The 17,715-nt window shown below is 38.3% G+C and overlaps 1 protein-coding gene and 1 long non-coding RNA gene across 2 annotated transcripts in view; one reads left to right on the top strand and one right to left on the bottom strand.

Moving 5' to 3' along the window:
• MORC1 (MORC family CW-type zinc finger 1) overlaps positions 1-17,715 on the top strand; it is a 159,898-nt gene that overhangs the window by 105,491 nt on the left and 36,692 nt on the right. The window contains exons 18-20 of the mRNA XM_087439421.1: positions 10,635-10,700; positions 11,705-11,950; positions 15,960-16,064. Coding sequence (XP_087295547.1) covers positions 10,635-10,700; positions 11,705-11,950; positions 15,960-16,064 — 417 coding nt within the window. The remainder of the gene's footprint in view (positions 1-10,634; positions 10,701-11,704; positions 11,951-15,959; positions 16,065-17,715) is intronic.
• Positions 2,662-8,441, bottom strand: LOC147915120 (uncharacterized). Its single transcript, XR_015554380.1, has 3 exons — positions 8,246-8,441; positions 5,143-5,233; positions 2,662-4,282 (listed from the first exon to the last, which is right to left on the bottom strand). It is a non-coding gene; the product is annotated as an uncharacterized LOC147915120 (long non-coding RNA).

Genomic DNA, 17,715 nt, shown 5'->3' with positions numbered 1-17,715 from the left:
ATAGTTGCGTAATTGGAATACCCAAAGAAAAGGTAAGGGAAGAAGACATTTTTAAAGACATAAATTAAGAAAACTTTTCACAAAATAAAATAAAGCTACATATTTAAAACAGTATGCTGCACGGTAGGGGAAATGGTCCCAGAATAGTCAACAGTAAGACATATCCTAGTCAAGTTACTCAATTGTAAAGAAAAAGAAGAGGCATAGAGATCAAATCATTTATAGGGACCAGAAAATTCAGATTGGCTCCAAATTATCCACAAAAAACTCAGCTCCAGAGGAGGGTGAAGTAATAACAATAAGATCCTCAAGGAAAGGAAATGTAAACCGAGAATTGTATATCCACTGTATCATTCTTCAAATATAAAGCACATAATAAATCGTTTTGAAAATAGGAAAAAAATTCAGGAAATATTGTTCTCATGATCCTTTTTTCAAGAAACAACTAGAAGTCAAACTTCAACCTGCCAAGAGACATCTGAAAATTCTACAGCAAGGAACTGAAAATAAGCATTGTTTGTATTTAACTATAGAACTAAGACTAAAACTTAGGTGACATTAGGTACGAAACTGAATATAAATGCTCTGGCAATGTATAAATAATTCAACTAACAAAAAAAAGAGGTCAAGAATGAGAGAAGGTGAAAGGTTATTTGCTTGTCTAATTTGTAATAGGAGATGGAGGTATCATTTAAGCAATTTAAGCATACTTTTTGGTACTAATGTAAGCACTGAGAAAGATAATATTATCAATAAATATCAGGCAGTGGAAGAAAAGAGGGAAGAGAAAATAGACAAATTTTGTCACCATTCAGAGTAGGAAACTTATAGATACCGTCTAAAGATAGAAAGAACTAAAAATAAGAGTATTATGTGAAGTTATCATTATAATGGTAATCACTAGGGAAAAAAATACATAATATCAGAAGAAGTACCCACACAAAACAAAGAGAAGAAAATGGACTGTGTCTTTAAAAACTTAAGAGAAATTATAAAAACAAAATAAAATGTCAACTAATATCAAATATATACATGATATCAATAAATATAAATGGCTTAAACTTACCTTAATAAAGGATAAGGAACTTCAGGTTGTATCACAAAGCAAAGATCAAGCCTGTGCTATATACAAGATACACATCTAAAATGGTAATTCAGAAAGACTGAAAATGTTATTTCAAAAAAATGTACAAAAATAAAATAGAGGTCCAGCCTACAATCAGACAAATTGGAATTCAAGGGGAAAAAAAACATTAAACAGTGCAAAGAAGGGCATTTAATTAGGCTAAAGTCTTCAGTTCACAATGAAGCGGTGTCAGTTACAGATCTCTCATATCAGCTAATGTAGTGTTGAGTTCCATAAAGCAAAACCTACAAACGATACATGGAAAAATAAATAATCATTCTAGTAATAGGAAACTTTAGTTTGCTCTCAGCCTAAATAATCAATAACAAAAAATAATAATGTATATATAATTGATATATATCAAACTCTGTACTCTCAAAATAGAGAATGTATTTTTAATCAAGTGCTCTTGGCATAGTCACAAGAATGACTATATGCTGGCCCACCAAAAAGTCTGGTGGAGACAGTTTAGCAGTGTCTATCAAAATTACAAATGCATATACATTTTGACCCGGAAATTTCACTTTTAGACATTGATTATATAGATGTACTCACACAAATATGAAATTACCTATTTACAAAATTGCCTATTTTACAAGTCATTGCAAAATATTTTGTGTAGTAAAATATTGAGAAGACCTAAATGTCTATCAAAAGGTCTGGGTAAATAAATTTTTGTACAATAGGTTAGAATACGATGCAGCTGTAAAAGGAAGTGAAGAAGCTTTTTAGGTACTAATAGAGGAAGATCTCTAGGATATGTCCTTAAATAAAAAAGCAAGATGCAGACTGTATGTATAACATACTACCATTTTCCCTATCTCAGAAAAAGTGGGGAGGGAGCCAGCTTGGTGATGCAGTGGTTAAGTTCACACCTTCTGCTTTGGCAGCCCAGAGTTCTCAGGTTCAGATCCTGGCACGGACCTACACACTGCTCATCAAGCCATGCTGTGGTGGCATCCCATATATATAATAGAGGAAGATGGGCACAGATGTTAGCTCTGGGCCAATCTTCCTCAGCAAAAAAAGGAAAATTGGCAACAGATGTTAGCTCATGGCCAATCTCCCTCGCCACAAAGAATAAAAAAGTGGGGAAAATGTATTTATATATGCTTGTAAACAATGTATAAACAAATCTATGGGAAGATAAATAAAAAAGTAGCATCAGAGGTTACTTGTTCGTGGAGTGTAAACTGGACAAATGGAGAATGGAGTAGTAAGGAGACTTTTTAAAAATATGCTTTTTAAAATGGATGTTGTTCCATGTGAATATATTATCTATATAAACATCTAAAAAGAAATAATGCCATGAGGCCGTAGAAGATAAAGCAATTAATTCTCCCTTGGGGCATTGGGAGAGGCATTCAGAGTGGGTAATATTTGAACCGAGACTTCAAAGAATGAGTGAAATTTGACAAATGGAGAAGATTGGAAAGACCATTGCAGGCACAGGAAATAGGTTCTACAATGGCAGGAGAACATGAAAATGAACCTAGGGATTAGTAAGTGTGATTAGACATTGGGTCTATGAGGGCAACAGGGGCTGTCAGAGGGATGGAAAATGGCTCAGAAGAGGAATTTAGAAAGTTTAGGTGCAATCATGTGCAAGCTGCTTGTATGTCATGCTGGGCGCTGTTGGTTTCATTTGATAAACAAATTGAATGTCTGCTCTGTGCCAGTCCGTGTGCTGGGTGCATAGGACTCTATCTTCTAAGCTAGTGGTTCTCAGTCCTGACTGTGTATTAGAATCACTTGGAGAGCTTTAAAAAATACTGATGCCAGGCTCCACCCCACACACTTATATTGGAGTTTTAGAGTGTAAGGACATCAGTGGTTTTTTAAAAGGCTTACCAGGCGTTATGAGAGGTTTGGGGATTTGATCGGAGATGTAAAAGAAACTTTTCACTCCAAACAAATGGACTGAAGGTGTATTTTATTATATAGAGGATAGTAAAGGCAATAGTCTGCAAACAGATTTGAATAGGTCAAATATGAAGAGGGAAAAACATCAGCTCCACTGGAAAGGGAAACATCTACATCGACTAAAGGGAAATGACACACATCAACTGGAAAGAGAAACACCAGATTGACCGAAAAGAGACTATCTCAGATTGGTTACTCACAACATGCACGCCCCACTGCCGGGGAGAGTCCCTTCAATTGACGTGGCTGGGCAGGAATCCCATCATCAGAAGTCCTGGGCCGGGCGTCCCCTCCACAGGTGAGACTCTTACCAGGCCTCGGTTTCCAGCAGTTTATATAAGCAGTTACAGAGTTTACAGAGCAAGCATTTCGTGTTTTTATGCATAAATGGTTATCAGTGGCACACGTGCACTGAGCCTCCTGGCTATCATCCCAGCCTGGCAGTTGTGTACGTGCATTGTTTACCCTGGTTATTGTCTCAGCCCGGCACAGATGACCAGTTTGCCCCAGGCTGTGGCGCCTGAAGGGCCTTGACATTTTTATACATTGCAACTATCTCCATGGGAAAAGAGCCAGTTTCCACCACGCAGAAAGCAGCTTTTATTTTTTTTGTGTGTGTTGGTGGCTGTAGGTCAATGGAGCGGCCAAACATGGCTGTACTCATGTCAAGACATTTTTGTCTGTGGCCGTTTTTATTAACCATAAGACATCATATGTACAGACAATGAACTTTGTATATAAGTACACAAGGCACATCCAAGAACCCTAAATTTAATGACTATAATAATTATAAAACTATTTTGTAATAAAGGACCCAAACCCCAAGGTAGCTAATCAAATAATCCCTTAGAATATGAAGTATTATTAACTTGATTTTGTAAATCATGTACAGCATCAAAGATAACATTAGCTAAGATAATACCTAGGCAACAAATTAGCTTGTAGAATTCTAGACCAGCCCCCATCACGGGGGGTAGCAGAAGGCAGGGTAATAGAGAAATTATAATTAGTTTTGTGTGATTGATCAGAGATAGGCTTATACTGAGAAGTTGCTTGATGTTTTTGAGACCAAATTTCTCGGCCAATCGTAGTCCAGGTTATAGGTCCCACTGATGTAGAGCAGTTGCTCCAGCAGTGCAGGGTCAAAAGTTGTCCTGTGGAGACCATAGTTGGGGTGGAGGTCTGCAGCAGACATGGAGTTGCAGCATAGCATAGCGAGCACAGCAGGAATATCTATTCATGTAAAGAAACAGAGTTTTTAGGAATATGATATACTTGTTTGCTTTTTGGATACATGGCTATAAGTGTTGTAGTGGGCCCTTGGGCCGCTACTTTTGTGGTGCAGGGAGCCACATTGGGTGGGTGGGTCACCCACACCTTTGTTTTAGGTTTTTATCCATCTGTAGACCCAAATCCTTGTATTTTTCTTTTAGTTAATTTAGTTGGAGGTTGTTTTTGTGACACACTTGGAATCAGGAGGGGAAGTATCAATAATTGTCCCATTTGTTTTTCAGACTTTATGGTTAATACTGTGTCACTACCGTTATATAATATAAATTTTATTTTTTTTTTTGGTAATTTGAATCAGTGACTCCTCCTAGTATATGAATATCTTTTGTTGTTAGTCCAGAGCATCTCTTGAATAAACCAAAAATGTTTTTGGGAAATTGTACCCCTATCCCAGTAGGGACTATACATTGCTTCTTAGGGGGCAATTGAACAGAATAAACAGTGGATAAGTCCAATCCAGCCGCTTTGGCTGTGGCACGAAAAGGCGGTTTAGCAGATTGGGTCAATGGCCAATAGGTTAAGGTCATAAGCTCATGGGTAGTGGCTGTGACTTCTGTAATCTTTGCTGGTAACGGCCTTGACAGAGGAGTCTCATTAGGGCCCAGTGGCCTGTTATTTAATATATTTAGAGCAATACTTAGATGGTCGTGCCACCCCTTTAATGAGCCATGACTGAGTTTTCTCAATTGTTGTTTAAGCAATCCATGCATTTGTTTTATGAGGCCTGTAGCTTGGGGGTAATAAGGTGTATGATAAATCCATTTTATATGATTTTTTTTTTGTATAAGTCTGAGTCAACTTACCTGTAAAGTGGGAACTGTTCACTCTGAATCTGCCTTGGTGATTTATAGAATTTTGTGGCACTCTGTTGGGTGGCTGCTTTAGCTGGCATAGCTAATAAATAACCAGAATATGTATTAACAGCAATGTAGGCATAAATATATCCATAAGAATTTGGCAATGGTCCAATAAAATTGATTTGTCAGGTATGGGTGGGAAATAATCCCTTTTGAATATGACCTTAGTAGGGGTGTGGAACTTCCCGTTTGTTTAACTGTTGGCATGATTGACATTGTTGTATTGCAGTGGCAATATCATCATGGATGACAAGGATTCCCCTTTGTTGTGCCCACCTGTATGAAGTTTGTTTTCCCAAGAGTCCACTCTTTTTATGGACCCATCCTGTTAAGCCTGGATTGTGTGTTGTACGACTTTGCATCAGCTGATTAGCATAAGAGTTATACTTTTGTTTTGTAGAAATTAAAGAACTGTGAGCATCAACATGAAATATAGTAACAATTGTATTTTGGCACCATAATCATATGTCTTTTTGTAATTTCTTTTTAAGTTAAACAAAAGACTTTAATTGTGGCAGAAGTTTATCAAAAATATCAAAAGATTTTAAAACACTTGGTCAAATAGGAAACAATGTCTAGTTATTCATTTAATCAAGTTGACAGCAGAAACAGTCAAAGGCAAACAGAGAGTTAAAACAGTCAAAAAACAAAAACCTTAAGAGAGAGACTTTAGTCCTTTTGAACATAGGAAATTATTTTAACAAAACATAGGTGTTTTGTCTTTTACATAGACTTACTCAAAGGAACACCTTTTAATTTTTATATAAAGAGCAGACCAAAAGTTTAAGAAAATTATCTTTATAAGAGAGAAAGCCAAATCCTAATTTTTTATCAGCCTACTTTAGCCAACTTGATTATGTACAAAACTCCTCAGGGTTTTACTTTTATAAACTTTTTGTTACTTACTTTTTTGTATCTAGAATTTGTCCTGTGTCTTTTATTTTATAGTACTTTAGGACAAATTTATCTTTTTTAATAAAACAAACAAAAATATCTCTATTTTTTATATCTTTTTTATGGACAATATATATTTTGCTTTTTTTGTATATAAACTTTTTAGAAATGTGTATTTTTTTATAGAAAATTTTTTAACATGCACAGAGCATGTTTGTCAATAAACGCAAGCATTTTTTAGTTTTTCTGAGATAAGAAACCAAAGGCAGACAAATCTATGCTTAGTAACCAATTTTTAATGTTTTATCTTATGTGGAAATGACCCAGGGACTCAATAAATTTTTATTAACTTAATTTAGCAAAACTCTAAAGCTTCAAGTTACCAAAAAGATTTTGGAAGCTGTTTTTGAAATAACTTTGTCTTTTAGAGGTCTCTGTGTATTAATTAAAGATTGCATTTTATCGTGAGTGGTTTTGAATCCTCTCTTTTAAGGGTGACCCTTAAGGTGAACTCATCTGAAACAGATTCTCCAGAATAGCCATCAGAATTTCAAAATACTTCAAAAGTTTATTTATTTTTACTTGCTTAATTTTGGATCAGGTATCCCGGGGGAGCTGAAGCGGGGAAGCTCCCAAGAGAGGGGAGAGGAGCGGCAGATTCAGCTTCGGCTGCTGGCATGTTTAATTACTTAATTATTTTTTCTTAAAGAGGCAGTACAGTATTCCCCATTTTATTTAGAAATCTCAAAAGATTAAAATAGGCTTCCCACTAGTTGTTTAACTTTTTAGCTGGCTGTTTTTAATTGCATAAGCAAATACATCAGTTTTGTTAAACTGAAATTGCCCCATTTTGGCCACTATTTTTCTGGAGTCTATGGAATATTGTGGCCATGTGGTGTTACAAGAAAAAACTATCTTCTTTTTGGACATGGGCTCCTAGCTGGTCAGCCCATTTAGCCAAGAGGTGGCCCAGGGGGCTTTTCTTGGGGACAGATGGAATTCCCCCCCTTCAAAATTACAAACATACAGAACAGACAGTCAAATGAGATCCCAAACAGAACAGATAGGTGTATCTAACAGATTCCGGGTAAAAGTCCTACAACTATTCCCTCTCCAGTAGGGATAGCCCTGCCTCTTAAAGAGATAGGACCCCAGATGGAGGGGAAGAGAATTCTCGGTGTAAGCAAAAACAAACAAACAGACAAACAAACAAATAATTTTAGAGCCTGTTTCCCTGTCATAAGAAAACATGCCCAGGGTCAGCAGTGCAGGGTCAGATGGAAAGCACTGGGAGCAGTCCCTAGGGCAAATCACCTAGGCAGCTGCTGGACTGTTTCCCAGGACAGCCCAGGGCCGCCGAGCCACGGGCAAGGAGCCTCCCATCTGGCTCGCCAAATTATTATTGGATACATATTTAGGCTCTCTATTTGTCACATAAGAGGGGCCAAATAAAACTAGAATGCCAGGCTCCTGGCAAGGAAAGAGTTCCTATTTTGGGTGACATCAGCCGGGACTGTAAATCTGAAGCTTTTTTTTCCGAGAGTACCTTCTCCCTTGTATTTTACCCCCATCTTCTATAACCCGACGATAAGCAGTCAATAAACAACAACCTCGCTGTGCCAGAAAAGAAACATCGTCTCTCTCTTTTTCCCCCACCATCTGCAAAGCTTTAGTCACGTCTAATGATTCATATCTCGAAGACGAACATCCCAAGATTCACATAATCCTGACCTACGAGCCCACTCCCCAGCCACAGTGTAAGAGGGAGGGTCCTCCCATCCTGAAATTTCTTCCACCTTGGCTTCAGTTACCTTTTGTTTGAACAGGAAAGTCATCTCCTTAATCAAATCCTGCTCACAGTGCCAATTACGTTATGAGAGGTTTGGGGATTTGATCGGAGATGTAAAAGAAACTTTCCACTCCAAACAAATGGACTGAAGGTATATTTTATTACATAGAGGATAGTAAAGGCAATAGTCCACAAACAGATCCGAGTAGGTCAAATATTAATATAGGACATATAATGAGAGGGAAAAACATCAGATTGACTGGAAAGGGAAAACAGCCAAATCGACTGAAGGGAAATGACACAAATCAACCGGAAAGAGAAACACCAGGTTGAATGAAAAGAGAACACCTCAGATCAGTTACTCACAACATCCACGCCCCACTGCCGGGGAGAGTCCCTTCAATTGACACGGCTGGGCGGGAATCCGATCATCAGAGGTCTTGGGCTGGGCGTCCCCCCTACAGGTGAGACTCTCACCGGGCCTCGGTTTTTAGCAGTTTATATAAGCAGTTACAGAGTTTACAGAGCAAGCATTTAGTGTTCCCATGCACAAATGGTTATCAGTGGCACACGTGCACTGAGCCTCCTGGCTATCATCTCAGCCCAGCAGTTGTGTACGTGCATTGTTTACCCTGGTTATCGTCCCAGCCAGGCACAGATGGCCAGTCTGCCCCAGGCTGCGGCGCCCGAAGGGCCTTGAAATTTTTACACATTGCAACGATCTCCATGGGAGAAGGGCCAGTTTCCACCACGCAGAAAGCAGCTTTTGTATTTCTTTTTGTGCTGGTGGCTGTAGGTCAATGGAGTGGCCAAACATGGCTGTACTCATGTCAAGACGCCAGGTGATTCTAATCACATGCATCCAATTTTGAGAATGCCTGCTCCCTGCCTCTTTCCTCCTCCTCCTTATTTTGTTTTATTCTTATTTTTTAAATTATTTTATTGAGGTCATATTGGCTTATAACATTGTGTAAATTTCAGGTGTACATTATTATATATCAACTTCTATGTAGACTGCATCATATTCACCACTGGTAGTCTAGTTTTTAATCCATTACCATACACATGTGCCCTTTTACTCCTTTCCCACTCCCCCTACACCTCTCCCCTCCGGTAACCACTAATCTATTCTCCTTATCCACGTATTTGTTTATCTTCCACTTGTGAGTGAAATCATACGGTGTTTGTCTTTCTCCTTATTTTAATGAAGGGAATAATACTGTGTAGAAAGTGGTTGTGACATCAGTCTAGAGAAGTCTCTGAACTAGAAGCAAGAAAATGAGATTATAGAAAATAGTTCAGGGCCGGCCCCGTGGCTTAGCGCTTAAGTGCGAGCACTCTGCTGCTGGCGGCCCGGGTTCGGATCCCGGGTGCGCACTGATGCACCGCTTCTCCAGCCATGCTGAGGCTGTGTCCCACATACAGCAACTAGAAGGATGTGCAGCTATGACATACAACTATCTACTGGAGCTTTGGGGGAAAAAATAAATAAATAAAATTAAAAAAAGAAAATAGTTCAATCAAGAGATGATAAAGTCCTTTAAAGAGTATAGTGACTTGAGGCTAGTGCCGAGTTTTGAATTTAAAAGGCTTAAGTAGAGAAATCCACGTGGCTTGATCATGGATTAGGTGGAGGGGAAGGAGAGTGATGATGAGCCAAAGATAACCTCACTTGGATGTCTGGGTTTGGTGATGTCACCAGTCAAAAGAGGGAAGGCACTGGGAAGTCCTGGTTGGGGGTGGGTGCAGGTACAAGGCGAAATAATGAATTCAGTTTTGGAAGGGCTGCCTGAAAGGTACCTGCAGTTTATAAGATGCGCTAAGGGACATTTGGATCTCAGGACAGAGGAAAAGGCACCATTTCAAAATCTAGGCAGGCCATCCACATTGGAAATTTTTTCAGCGGAGAGCAGATCCAACCCTTAATCAGAGTGAGGACTCCAGTGTTGAGAGTAGGGTACTTACAAGCACAGGGTGAATTTTCTGTCCTAGAGACTCTGGACACTGAACTGGACACCACAATGGTGTCATGGCACAATAAAGATAATGTGTGCACCAAAAAGGAGGTACAAGCAGACCCCTAACCAGAGTCTCATCCCAAGGGGAGTGAACCTGGACCTGGGCTGCAGGTTCTTCACCTTCTCTCTGTGTGTTTCATTAACATCTCATCATTTTAGCGTAACAGTTATCATATCAAAATATTAGCTTAAAAGGTGCTTCTTCTTAGGGAAGGCAAATGCTTCCTCTCTCTCTAGCTATGCCTCTGAGGACAAGGCAGCAACTTAGATGATGGGGATAAGGCAGCATCCAGTTTTTAGGGACACAGTTAAGGCCAGTCTTCTCTCAAAAATGCCTTGAAGCTCAGGCCCAGGGCTCTGAACTAGACAGAGCTGTTGCTGAAGGTCAAGACTCGTTCCAGATGCTGGGACCTGCAAGTGGGGACAAAGTTCTCCAGAGAGAGGGGATGGGGTCCGTGGGGACAGCATTTGACGCAGTGGCACCCTGAAATTGCTCGTAAGACAGTTGATCTGTAATCCTTCAACAAACCATCGTATTCTCTTGTACTGTCCGGTCCCCATTAATCAGAACATCGTTGCAGTATATCTAAACTGAAAGGAACCGCTTAAATAATTATCCATGAGGGTATCCAATGTTGGAACTTCTTCTTTAAGAAATGAAGAATATTGAAGTATTGTAATATGCCAATTGAAAGTTATTTTTACTTACATTTGTCTAATGCTTTTTCCCATGAAAGCTTCAGTTCATGCCAACAAGTAGGATCCCTGAGGTCACTACCACCTGCCAAACTTCAGCATGTAAGGTAATTAAACTAGGATTGAGCCATTGGTGTCATGTTTCCCATATGAAGGATAAGACTTACCAAGGGCCGAATGTCACCATGGTTTATGAGGTTCAGAAAGTGAAGCACTAATACATTTTTTTAACTGCCATCATTTTTCTTTTCTTATTAGAGTGATACATGTTTATTAGGGAAAATTTAGGAAATAAAATATAAATAAGAAAATTCAAATCACTTGTCTTAACTGCCTGAAGATGATGATCGTTTTAAATATTTTAGTATATTTCTAATATTTTCTCTGGATATATATGTGTGTGTGTATATATGTGTGTGTATATATTTAATCGTATATACATCCATATTTGTGTGTGTGTGTATATAAATACAGAGAGAGAGAAAGAAAGGGAGAGAAAAAGAGAGAGTTGATTCAGTCCGTGGTTATCTATTTGCCTAGAAGTATGTTGTGTATGTAATTCCAACATTGTTGCTTGTTTGCTAAATGTCATATTATATTACATTCCTCAAATATCTGTTAATATCTAAAATTTAAAGTTTAGAGGGGAATTTTTGAACCTGTAGAGCTTTTCACTTTTACCAATCACACACAAAAAATGTGGAAAACTCTACAATCTTAGTTATTCACATTTCTTAACAGGCAGATGATGGGATTGATAAACCCCAGCTAAACTTTAGATAAATAGATTACTGAGATATATACACCAGGGAGCCAAAGGCAAGTAATCTCTGTTGGGAGGAAGTCAGGAAGCACACTGTGTTCTCAATCTGGGCTCTTCTGCCTCGTAAAGAAGATCAGATATCTTGACTCAGCCCAGCTCTGTTGAAACAAATTCTGAATGAGCCATTACAGTGGTACACATTTGCTTGTCTGTTTTCCAAGCTTCTGCTTTTTAAGGTTTTTATTCATAATAAATATCACCTAATGTCATAAGGTTTTGAGGGGAATGGTAATTAATTATAAACAAACTGGCTACCCAAAAATAAAAACACGTCCTTTGATATTTAAGGAGAAGGCGAAAACTCAGAAAATCAGGCCTTCGGGCGATGACTTGAAGCATGAGTCTCTTGCATCCTTTGAGCTTTCAGTCAGCCGTGGGGGCTGGAAAAGAAGCACAGAAGAGACAGACTCTGATATAGAGTACATCTCAGAGACTAAAATGGTGAGGAGGTCTACACAGAAGACAGGGTACCCTCAACAGCAGAGATGTCCAGCAGCCCTGCCAGCAAGTGTCAAACTAGCTGAGAGATCCCAGGTGGGTTTTTTTTTTTCTTTTCTTATTCACAAAATGTATAGTAATTCCCTTATTCAAAAAATAACATTTGGTAAATGTTTTGCTTCATTTTCACACTTTTCAAGTACTCTAACTATAGCATATACATTGTCATCTGAGTTTCCTGGACAAGGTCCCAATTTTTATTTTTTCTTCAGTGTTCTCTCTTTTGGAGGAAAAGTCAGACTGCTAATACCAGCACATCAGCACAGTGTGTGGGAAGCTCTGCCAACTGAAGGGCCCCCAAAGAACGCCTGGGTGGGAAAAGGATTTTAAATCTGAATTTAAGAGAGAAATACTCACATAGGATAAACCTGTAATCTTGAGCATTTTGTGTTCAATGCTTTATAGAAAAATGCTTAGCCAAATTCTACAGTAGGTAGTTACCCCTGTAGTCAAGGTTCTGGAAAAATGGGATATAATGTCGATAATACAACTAAGTATTGACACTGATTTTAACAAATGTTCTACCCCAGAATTTCCGTATATCCAAATGCGTTTGTTTCTTTTAAGAGAGTCACTACACTTTCATTCTTACAATGTTACCCTTATTTAATTCCTTTTGAGAATTTGCCCTTAGATTCAGTTGAATTATTGTTATTAAATAACAATACCTACAATTGAGTGGGCATTTACCTTGTGCCGGATTCAGTGCTAAATGATTGCAGACATTATCTCACTACCATTTTAAATCTTTCATAAGCCAAAATTTATTGCCTAGTTTATCTGCCTTGTTCATAAAATTTGATTGCCAATGCCTTTTTACTGTTTCCAACAATTAAACTCGCCTTTAAAGGGTGGATATGGGCCACCATAGAAATATTCAAATGAACTGCCATAGGCTCTGAAAGTGATAAACTAATTTGATCGGCATGTATCTCCTGAACTTTTGCCCTGTGTAACATACTGTGTTAAGCATTGTGGGAGACAAGATATTTTAGGCATGGTTCTTTCAAAAGGAATTATTCTGAACAATAGTTACATTACAGAAATATCTCACATTTCTCTGTAATATCTTTGGCAAATGGCGTATAGACTCTTATTGAAAATCTTTAGTGATGGAGACTCATTACCTCCGCCTTTTCTCATTCCATTTTTGGGTAGCTCATTCTCTTAAAATATTTGAAGTCCAATTCCCTATCACTTTGAAGTTTTGGCCCTTAATCTTTCTTTGAGACTATAGAAGCCAAGCTGAATCTGTCTGCAGTTGTCAAAATTTTACTTTTAATTTTGTATCGTATAAGTACAAGTTGATATATTCCGCAGATATTCATTCAACCCTTGCTGTGTCCAAAATACAGCATGTTTTCAATATAAAAAGTAGTTTCATCACTTTACAGTCACATCTCCCTTATATGTATATATATAATCATCTATTATGTGCTATTCAGTATGGCAGGCAGCTACAGGGGATTCTCCTGTGAGAAAAACCACATACAGTCCCTGCCCCATCGAACTTCCATGGAGACAGATAATCCAATAATTATACAGACAAATGCAAACTGCTACTTGGCCAGTTTTTATAACTTACTAGCGTGAGTACTTATAATAGGGGATTTGACTCTGTATGGGAGGACAGGGAAGTCTTCCCTGAAAAAGAGATGACTGAACTTTTAGGATTGAATTCCAATTAAATTGGTAAAAGATGAGGAAAAGCATTTCCAAGCAATGCAAACAACATTTTCCCAAGAGGGAACACAGTGAATACAAAGTACCTTAAGAAGACAACTAAGCTATGACAGGGCAGAGAGATCAAAAGGGGCTGTGGCGTGAGATGAGTGGGGAGTGACCAGAACCATGCGGGTCCTGCAGGCGTTGATAAGGGGTTTTGCATTTGTCCTAAAAGCAGTGGCAATCTATTGAAGGGTTTCAATCAGGGAAGTGACGTTATCAGATTTTCCTCTAGAAAAGATTGCTTTGGCTGAGTATGAAGGAAAGGTTAGTAGAGAGCAGAGTGAATGTGTGCAGAGCACTTAGGAGGCTATGCAGTGGCCTCCTGGGGAAGTAACAGTAGTGTGGGCTAGGGTGACGGTGGTGGAGTGGAGAGAAGGGAAAATACATTTGTTCCTTGTGTGTTTGTCTGGAGGGAACACTGAGCTGTTTTCAGGATGTATTGGATACAGAAGGTGAAGCAGAGGGATATGGCAAGAATGACTATGGAATTTCTGGCTCTTGCATCTGGTTGGATGGTGATTCCATTCATTGAAATAGGGAATCCTAGAAGGTGTCTGGGCTTGTGAGTTGGAACATGAGTTCAGCTTACATGGTGTGAGACTTCCAAGAGGACATGCCAAGTAAGGAGGAAGGGTAAGAAGAAAGTCAAGACTGGACAGAAACTTGAGGGATTTTAGCATCTTATGGCCAGCTGTTGGAGGATAAATGTGCACAGTGATTGTGAAGGAATGGCCAGAGCAGTAAGAAGAGAAACCAGGAATTTGTTTTATCATTAAAGCTAAGAAGGAAAAAAGGCAATTCAAAGAGATATGGTCAGAGAGCCTAAATTCTGTTGAGAGGCCAAAGGCCTAAAAAAGTCCATTGACTTAATGACTTTAGAGGTAATAGAGATGAGCTCAGGAGGAATTTTATTGTTTCTGTTGGAGTGAAGAGGGTAGAAAGCAGATTAGAATGGATTGATTACCAAGTGGAAGGTGAGGAAATGGAGACAGGTTGTATGTCAGTTCTTGGAAAGATAAGATCATTTTATTTCAGAAGATATTCTATACTTATAAAAATCTAGAAGTGAGGTAGATAGGAGACTGTGAAATTCTTTATAAACATTTGAAAAATGAATTTAATCAAGTTTTAAACTGCAATTGAAACAATTTTCAATTACTTGAGGATTATTTACAGTAAATTTCTAGCATCTTGTCCAATAAGCACAACGCTAGGCATTACTACTATCAGAGGAGGTGCAGGAAGTGTAATTAATTTTAATATTAGTCTGAGTAGATGGAATTAGGAAGGCAGATATGCTCCAAGTAAATCTTGTCATATTCCCCAAAAGCTTGATAAAAATGGCTCTGGAATTAGCTAATGTTTTAGCTTATATGGACCACAGTTCAGCTCTATTAATACAGGGAATTAATTAATTAACTGTTCTTCCTGGAGAATTGTTTTTATTAGACCCTTTTGTTTCTCAGGAGATTCCACTTTCTTCATCCTAAACAACTTTCCCCCCTATTTCCTGAAAACAGGGCTCCCAATAAAAATAATACACTTATTGTTTCCTACATCTGCAACTTTTAATTCCTTTGAATTTTCCCTCAATGACCTTTGTTAATTCTTTTCACTCAACAAACGTATATTAAGCATTTACTCTGGACCAGGTGCTGAGAACTCAGAGACGGACACAATTCTTTCCCTCCAGAAGCTGAGTCTACCTCTAGCCATTCCAATCAAAGGAGACCTTTCCCTGCATCATAAATTTTCCATTCCAGTGGTTTCCCACTTTTTCAAGTAGGAGGAAATCTTTTCAATATCAAAAAATGACTGCAGACATCTCACATAATATTAGGTATGTCTAGTATCCATTGATTAAGAACGATGTAAGAGGAGAAAGCCATCATATATATTTTGAAATGAATGTATATTTTATCCCCCGTGGCAACATCTACATAAATTTTCACAACAATGTGCATATCCACATGAGACATCATTTATTCAGTTTATGGACAATAATTCATGCAGATCCTTTGCAAAATACTGTGAGCTCTTTGATTCACCATTGAGCACCATAGTCAACACCACTCATTTCATACTTAATTTGCTTTATGATAGTCCTTTTTTATTATGTGTTGTTATTTAACCTTTACGTGTGCTTATCTAAATCATACACTTCTTGAGGGCAAAGATCAGAAATTGAATTTCGTTTCTTAATCCTACAGAAGTCTGCTTCTGTACAGAAGTTACTAGAGGCTGAATGAAGGTGGTTTAATGTGTACCATTGATTGCTACTAATCTTTGTATATTTTTTGTTAATACCTTGCTATAGGCCTCTTCTTGGGAGGTGAGAAGGAAGCAGAGCCCATACCTTGTGCAGGAATGTGAGGCTTTGATGGAAGTTGAAACCAGCAACAGCGATCCAGATATAATCCTGGTGAGATAAACTTTCCCAACTAAATGACACCTTGAGATTTATTCACATTTGTAAAGATTAAAAGAATCCAAGAAGCAGTGTACATTAGTGCCTCAAAGGAAATGAAACATTTAGTTGAATAACTTAGTTTTTAGGTGAAGAAATAAGACTCAGAATTGCCCAAGGCTACACAACCTAGTAAAAATACAACTGGGACTTATACCTCCTGACCACTAGTCCATGATGCTTTTCATTTTAGAGAAAGCTTTAATATTATGTAAATATATATAAATTATAACTTGAGGGTCATCCCAAAACCTGCACGCCCAAATCCAAAGCATATGAACCTTTCTGTAGTTCGTAATATGGATTCTCACCAGAAAGTGTAATTCTAAATTGACTTAAACTAGACCACTGCCAAAAGCCCTATTGAGAGAAGTCTATTCAAGAAATATGGACACACTTTCCATTTAGTCCTCTAGGTTATGTATCCCTGATCCTAACTTGGTAGTCAATATTAAAGACCTCCATACCTGGACTGCTCTACCATAGACCCCAGGAGAGTCGCTTTCCCTCACTGAACAAGTGTAAAAGCCCTTGGTGTTTAGGAAGAATTGACTCAAGGTCTGGCCATATGAGGAGCACTTCCTCTGTGAAGCCATGTTAAAAACGTTGTCCATTATGCTCTGTAGTGCCCTTTGTATTATGATAGAAAAGTCTGTTTAGACATTAGAATTTAATGTCAGGAAAAAAATCTATTTGATATTTTCTCTTATCAGAATATGAATTTTATTACTCACTGTAGCTCTCTTTTTACCTTGATTGCCAAGAAGCTGCTAGCTAAACCTTAATCTAAATAAGAATAACTACAGTTGCCTAGATGCTTGCTGTTTTTTGACATAATAATATAAGTGAGAATATTTAGAAAAGGGCCTGGCCTCATCGTTCCTGTCTTTAGATGAGGAACCTCAAAATGCAGTATTTGGAATTGTGGATTAGGTTTCAATTACAAATGAGCCAATAAGGAATGTATAGTATCTTCTGACTTTAGCCTAAGTTATGTGCCCTTCGGCAGATGAGCGTTGTCACGTGGTATATGATATAACAGTAGTGGAGGTTTTATTTAAAAAATTTTTCATTATGGAAAATTTCAAATATAGTACAATGAACTCCTAGGTGCCCATTTCCCAGCTCCAACAATGATCAACTCATGGCCAGTCTTGTTTGGTCGATATTCCCTCCCTGCCCCCATTACTCCTGGATATCATATCCTTTCATCCATAATTATCATTGTTTTAAGAAGCCATCACAGAAGGGATGGTGAAAAGGTCTAGGAGTGATTTGTGAATGGGAGCAGAAAAAACCCCTTCATATTAACCATAAGGAACAACTAAAATCAGGATGTGAAGAAAGAGAACACCAAGGCATTTGCAAAAGAAAAAGCGTCAAAACTTAATCAGAAGCCAGAAAGAGAAGAGTACAACCAGTGTTGTACAGAACGCCACCTGTTTCCCTCTTTGAAGCACATGCCATGTAGCTGTACCTGGAGTGCTACCTGTCCCCACCTGCTTTGCACAATCCTCAAAGTCTTGGCGTGTTATTTTTCATGTAGCCATTGCTTTGTCACCTCTCTAAGCTTTGCATCCAGCTTTTAGCAAGTGCTTTTTCATAA

The sequence above is a fragment of the Ceratotherium simum genome, chromosome 15, assembly GCF_057802395.1.
Source record: "Ceratotherium simum simum isolate JZ-2026a chromosome 15, ASM5780239v1, whole genome shotgun sequence".
NCBI lineage: Eukaryota > Metazoa > Chordata > Mammalia > Perissodactyla > Rhinocerotidae > Ceratotherium > Ceratotherium simum.
Note: the sequence above shows the minus strand (reverse complement) of the source record. Positions and strands in the feature narration are given on the sequence as shown.